The 7,500-nt window shown below is 32.0% G+C and overlaps 1 protein-coding gene across 6 annotated transcripts in view; it reads right to left on the bottom strand.

The window, feature by feature from the left end:
- Nucleotides 1-7,500, bottom strand: part of scn5lab (sodium channel, voltage gated, type V-like, alpha b) — a 267,011-nt gene that overhangs the window by 41,127 nt on the left and 218,384 nt on the right. For all 6 annotated transcript variants that reach the window (XM_073940500.1, XM_073940498.1, XM_073940499.1 and 3 more), the window contains 1 exon segment: nt 7,038-7,158. In XM_073940500.1, coding sequence (XP_073796601.1) covers nt 7,038-7,158 — 121 coding nt within the window.

Here is a 7,500-nt window from a genome sequence, read left to right as displayed (position 1 = left end):
TGGAGTTTGCATGTTCTCCCTGCGTTTGCGTGGGTTTCCTCCAGGTGCTCCGGTTTCCCCCACAGTCCAAACACATGCGGTACAGGTGAATTGGGTAAGCTAAATTGTCCATGAGTGTGAATGAGTGTGTGTGAATGTTTCCCAGAGATGGGTTGTAGCTGGAAGGGCATACGCTATATAAAAACGTGCTGGAAAAGTTGGCGATTCATTGCGCTGTGGCAACCCCGGATTAATAAAGGGACTAATAATAATCATAATGATAATAATATATATATATGTAAAAACATATGCAAAAAAAAAAAAATATATATGCAAAAATTACAAACATTATAAATTAAATAAAAAGGAATACATATTAAAACATATTAAACATATATATATATATAACATATATATAATGCATATGAAATATAGATATAAAATGAACAAAAAAAGAAAAATATATTAAACTGATTATTAAACATAGAAATATTATAAAACATTGTATAAATCTACTATATAAAAAATATTTACTTCTAAATACAGAAATTGAAGTAAAATTGTTTTATAGAAAATATATAGAAAACATGGAAAAATATTAAGTAGAAATATGTAAAAAATATTTGATTAATTAATTAAAATAATACTAATAATAATAATATAATGAAAAAAGAAAATAAATAAATACATCTATCTATCTATCTATCTATCTATCTATCTATCTATCTATCTATCTATCTATCTATCTATCTATCTATCTATCTATCTATCTATCTATCTATCTAATTTTATTATTATTATTATTATTATTAATATTTTATTTATTGTTTGCACAAATTTATACAAAATTATTCTTAGTGATTTCTGCCGGAACTACTTTATCCGTGCATTTATCTGAAAATAACATCACACCTCTCTTGACTGCTCATCAGCCAATCAGAATCCAGCATTCAGCAGACCTGCAGTGTAAACAGTAATACACCACAATATAGGCATTCCCAACTAAAACTACATTTTAAAATAGGGCTGAATGATAGTGTAAAAAACTGGCATTTGCAATTTTTTTATTCAATGCGATATACATTGCGATATAAATGCAATTTCAGCAGATGACTTGAACAGCTTGTAAAGAATTCATAATTTTAGATCGATTAGGATGACTCTGGGGGGCGAAGCTGCATAAAACTATTGTAAAAAGGACAAGCAAAGTTAAATACAGCAGAGAAAAGATGCAAATATTGATTTATGATTTTCTGAGGAGTCGAACAGTATTCAGAAGAGGAAATTAAATAATCACTGTATAAAAATAATAGTAATAATAATAAAAACAATAATAATAATAACACTGTATTGTTTTAATTGAGTAAATAATTATATAATGTATAATTAATCTTTAAGCCACAAACGTTTAATTTATTGTGCCCAATTCGCTTAAATTTGCTTCAGATTCTTATAGTCGGGTCTTAAAAACACATGCTAATAATAAACTTCCACTAAGGTTAAAATATGAAATTTATCCGCTTTGTAGATGCTAATTACTCTCCACATAAAATGCTAAAATGAAAAGATAAACTAAACAGAATAACAGTCTGAGTTATTTAATATTGCAGGCACTATAAATAACAAAAACATTAATGTAATAAGGAACAATTGCTGGAACTACTTTATCTGCGCGTTTATCTGGAAATAACAGCACACCTCAGAATGCTCATCAGCCAATCAGAATCCAGCATTCAGCAGTGGTGTAAGTGAGTGTAATCCAGCAGTGGTGTCTCTGCGGCTCCATTACCGGCATCATCTGAGCTCCTCTAAATCCACTTACTGCTGTAAACTCAATAGCAGGTTATGCTAACAGGCTCCTCGCAACTCAATTTGTAGCGATGCTGCTGCTCTCCATCAGACGTTTCAGCATTCATCAAACAATTATCCGCCATCGCAGCCAATCGAAGCTGCTTTTGGTGACTTCATCATTGCATCTGATGTGAGGTGAACATGTGTCATGCGTTACAGATAGCAGAGCGTCAACATTTTAGTGCTCCAAATTATGCTTCCAGATCGGAGCACACATGCAGACATTCTGTGAAGCTGCTTTAATAACTATATTCAAAAACAACACTATATAACTTTTATAACTATTGAGAAAAGCTCTATACAAATAAACTTGCATTGAATTAAACTGAAATGAATTAAATGCATTCAGCTAAACTCATTATTTGTACATAACTTTAGTTTACAGAAGATAAAAATGCATTAAGAATATACAGTGTAAGTACATCTATAAAATATTATATTATTAAAGTAAAAATATTATTATATTATATTTATTACAAATAAATATAAATAGTAAATCTATAATATAAAATAAACATATTAAATTGTAACATATTTTACATATTAATAAATTTAATTTACATTAAATTTATTATTATTTACAATTAAATTAATTTATTTTATATTTATTTATATATTAATATTATATGTTAATTATATATTATTATTAATTCATTATTAAATAAAAAAATTGAAAATAAACTAAAAATTAATTAGAATAAAATAAATAAAGTAAATATTGATTAATAAAATATAATGTTTATCAAATTTGCATTTACAAAAGTTATAAAATGCAAATAATTACCATTTATTTGCTTAATTAGTTGGTTAAAATTGCAATATTCAAAGTAAAAAATCAGATAAGCATCATTGAAATAAATATTAGATTTGTTTATTATATTATTAAATGATATAAGATACTGCTAAAAAAACTACATTTACAAACTTTAGTAAATAAACTGTTAAAGGAAATAAAAAATACAGCACATTGTTACAAGAAAAAAAGCACTGGTCATATTTAATCATTAGATTATGAGGTAATGCAAAATATTAAATATTAAAAGAACATTTATAAATAATATAAATATTTTTAATTCCTCCCCCTCTTCAAGAAATAGTTTATTTGAAAAAGTTTATTTGAATTTATTTTAATTGAATTTAATTAATGTATAATTAATTATAAATGGATTATAAATTTATTATATTTAATTTTACATTTAATTTAATTAATGTTTTATTAATTATAAATAAATTAAATATTATTTATTTATTTTATTTTATATTTAATTTAATTTATTAGTAATTATAAATAAATTATATACCATTTATTTTTTATTTATTTTATTTTATTTTACATTTTATTTATTTATACTTAATTATATTTAATTATTATTAATTATTTAATTATTATTTATTTTTAATAATTTATTATAAAATTGTATATTATTTATTTATTTATTTTCACTTAAACACAGCATTTGACAGCATTTGATATTTAATTTATTATTTATTATAAATAAATTATATATTTTTTATTTTATTCTTTTATTATATTTTTAATTTAATTAATGTATTATTAAGTACAAGTAAATTAAACAGTATGTATTTTAATTTTGTTTTACTTTGTTCAATATTTAATGTATTGAATTTATTATTATTTGTAAATAAATAATTTATTATTTATTTATTATCTATTTTGTTTGATATTTATTTTATGTATATATTAATAATTATAAATAAATGATTTATTTATTGAAATTAATGTAATTTTCAAAAATTAAATAAAGTAAAAATGTAAAAAGAAGTGGCGAAGTAGGTAGTGCTGTCACCTTACAGCAAGAAGGTTGTTGGTTTGAGCCTCGGCAGAGTCAGTTAGCCTTTCTTTGCGGAGTTTGCATGTTCTCCCTACGTTCGTGTGGGTTTCCTCCGGGTGCTCCGGTTTCCCCCACAGTCATGCGATACAGGTGAATTGAGTAGGCTTAATTGTCTGTAGTGTACGAGTGTGAATAAGAGTGTATGGATGTTTCCCAGAGATGGGTTGCGGCTGGAAGGGTATTCGATGCGTAAAACATATGCTGGATAAATTGGCGGTTCATTCCGCTATGGCAACCCCAGAATAATAAAGGGATTAAGCCGAAAAGAAAATGAATGTAAAAAGAAATGTATTTTGAAATGAAACCGAATCTTCAAAAGCTCTTACATGTCTTTCTCTCAGCAGGACATTAACTGCATTATGCTGCACAAGTCACTCTGAAATACAAAAGTTTGCTTGAAATGATAAAAAGTGACTGATATTCCAGGAAAATCTGGTGCTTTATATCGATACTGCATCATGCAATAAAACAGCCTCCTGCATTATTGTGTGGCGGCTCCAGCCGTGTGTCCTCTGTGATTTCTGCTAAATGGTGTGTATGTGGCCTTCTGACCCCTAAAGCAGAAATCTGACCACTCATTCAATTCAGCATTGTGTGTGTGTGTGTGTGTGTGTGTGTGTGTATTCCTTCATTTATAATAGAGAAATGCTGAAACGCTGCACTCACACACTGGAGAATTATCAGAAACACTGAACACAGCACTCATTGCTCATCAATCATACACACACTTCAGAGCTGACCACTAACCACACCACAATGAAGATTTCAAAGAGCAGATCACAAAAACACACAAACACAAATAAACACAAATACACACAAAGATTCGTGAACACACACACATGCACACAAACACACACTCTCGCACACAAAAACATGCACATGCACACACACACACACACACGTGCATGCACACGCACGCACGCACGCATCACAGTTTGTGAATGTGAAGTTGAGAGACGTCTTTGTTCTTCATAAAAACGATGCAAACATACAAAAATAGTGAACTATTCTTCTGTTTCAACAAAAAATATAACAGAAAAATATAAACAAAAGTTTAAGATATAAAAAATATTCAAATCTAAAGCATTTACAAAAATTAAATATAATACGCATGAAAATCACGAGTTTGAGACTCACCGGCCAATTTATTAGGTACACCTGTCTATGTGCTCGTTAACGCAAATTAGTAATCAGACAATCACATGGCAGCAGCTCAGTGCATTTAGGCATGTAGACATGGTCAAGCAATCTGCTGCAGTTCAAAGTGAGCATCAGAATGGGGAAGAAAGGGGATTTAAGAGACGTTGAACGTGGCATGGTTGTTGGTGTCAGACGGGCTGCTCTGAGTATTTCAGAAACTGCTGATCTACGGGGACTTTCACGCACAACCATCTCTAGGATTTACAGAGAATGCTCTGACAAAGAGGAAATATCCAGTGAGCGGCAGTTCTGTGGGCGCAAATGCCTTGTTGATGCCAGAGGTCAGAGGAGAATGGCCAGACTGGTTCCAGCTGATAGCAACTCAAATAAGCACTCGTTACAACCGAGCTCTGCAGAAGAGCATCTCTGAACACACAACACGTCCAACCTTGAGGCGGATGGGCTACAGCAGCAGAAGAGCACACCGGGTGCCGCTCCTGTCAGCTAAGAACAGGAAACTGAGGCTACAATTCACACAGACTCACCAAAACTGGACAATAGAAGATTGGAGAAACGTTGCTGCTCTGATGAGTCTCCATTTCTGCTGACACATTCGGATGCTCGGCTCACAATTTGGCCTCAACAACATGAAAGCATGGATCATCCTGCCTTGTATCAGCGGTTCAGGCTGGTGGTGGTGGTGTAATGGTGTGGGGGAGATTTTCTTTGGGTCCATTAGTACCAATTGAGCATCAACGCCACAGCCTACCTGAGTATTGCTGCTGACCATGTCCATCCCTTTATGAGCACAGTGTCTCCATCTTCTGATGGCTACTTCCAGCAGGATAACGCAGCATGTCATAAAGCTCAATCATCTCAGACTGGTGTCTTGAACATGACGATGAGTTCACTGTACTCAAATGGCCTCCACAGTCACCAGAGCTCAATCCAATAGAGCAGCTTTGGGATGTGGTGGAACGGGAGATTGGCATCATGGATGTGCAGCCGACAAATCTGCAGCAACTGTGTGATGCTATCATGACAATATGGAGCAAAATCTCTGAGGAATATCTCCAGTAGCTTGTTGAATCTACAGCACCAAGGATTAAGGCAGTTCTGAAGGCAAAAGGGGTGCAACCCGGGACTAGTAAGGTGTACCTAATAAAGTGGCCGGTAATTTGTTTTCTCATAATTTATGGTTTATAAGTTTAAAATTCTGATGTGTGACCTAAGTGCTAGAAAGCAATTCAGATTTGTGAGAATAAAAAATTCTCTCTTCTTTAGTTTTATTGTTCTTGTATGGTCCTGAAGCTCCTGAAGGCGGATTCTGGTTTGTAGATCAGAACTTTTTAAAAACTTTATTCATATATATATATATAGAGAATTGCTAAAAGAAAAACCTGACACGTGCTGTAGCCATCGCTGTGCTCTGTTGATCCTAAAAGCAGTATTATTATCAGTGTCTCTGTGGTTTTGGAGCATGAGGTTTTCCCAGTATCAGCTGTGTGTTGCTGCTGTTTCTCCATACGTTGAAGTGGAGCTGATTTGAAAGAAACATTCAGCAATGAAGTGACATTTAAAAGGGCAATGGGGCATTAAATTGAGTGTCCCGCGTCAGAGGAGAAATGGTGCTGTGGTAATGTGATGATGACTGACTAGCCATATTTAATCCATCAGTATTCCAGCAGCTCTAAACAACAATACTGCCTTCCCAAATCCAGCACTCAGAAATCAGAGATACTAATGCAGTTTATTAGTCAGGTATGATGTTGAAGGGCTGCTCCTATTGTGGTCTGTATATTATGAATGTTTCACAGTATTTCCTATAATATTTGTTCTTCTGGAGAAAGTCTTATTTGTTTTATTTCGACTAGAATAAAAGCAGTTTTTAATTATTTTAAAGCCATTTTAAGGTCAATATTATTAAATATAATTATTAATTGTTTTGTATTGTGTCCAGAACAAAACACTGTTATACAATGACTTGCCTAATTACCCTAACTTTACCCTAATTACCCTAGTGAAGCCTTTACATGTCACTTTAAGCTGAACACTAGTGTCTTGAAGAATATCTAGTCTGATATTATTTACTGTCATCATGGCAAAGAGAAAATAAATCAGTTAATAGAAATGAGTTATTAAAACTATTATGATTATAAATGTGTTGAAAAAATATACAGAAGGGCTAATAACTATGAGTGTGTATTTTCTGACCGTCAGGAAAGCAGTTTTCCGGATCCATGGCCTCTTCTGCCATCTCTGAATATTCGTCCTCCTCCTCGCCAGGTTTCCTCAGATCAATAGTGCTGCCCTCTGATAGGCTGGTGTCATCCCTCTGAAAAAAACAAACAAAGACATCCAATCAGATCACTCCATCAGCTGCACCTGTACATTCAATGACCATTTAAAGAGACAGTCCGTTCAGAAATGAAAATGCTCACTATGTACTCTCCCTCAAACTCAAAACCGGAAAACAGGTTACAGGTTTTCAGCATTCTTCAAAACTTCTTCATTTATGTTTAATGGAAAAAAGAAATTCATAAATGGTTGAAAATTAAAGAGAGTGTATTTCTTTATTTTGTTAAAACACTAAAGATGACATTTTTGGATTAAGTTAAAAACCTGTAACCTCTGACTTTTATGGTAAAAATTAATAAATAAAAAAGCATACTATGGA

Source organism: Danio rerio, chromosome 24 (assembly GCF_049306965.1).
Source record: "Danio rerio strain Tuebingen ecotype United States chromosome 24, GRCz12tu, whole genome shotgun sequence".
In the NCBI taxonomy this organism is placed as follows: Eukaryota; Metazoa; Chordata; class Actinopteri; order Cypriniformes; family Danionidae; genus Danio; species Danio rerio.
Note: the sequence above shows the minus strand (reverse complement) of the source record. Positions and strands in the feature narration are given on the sequence as shown.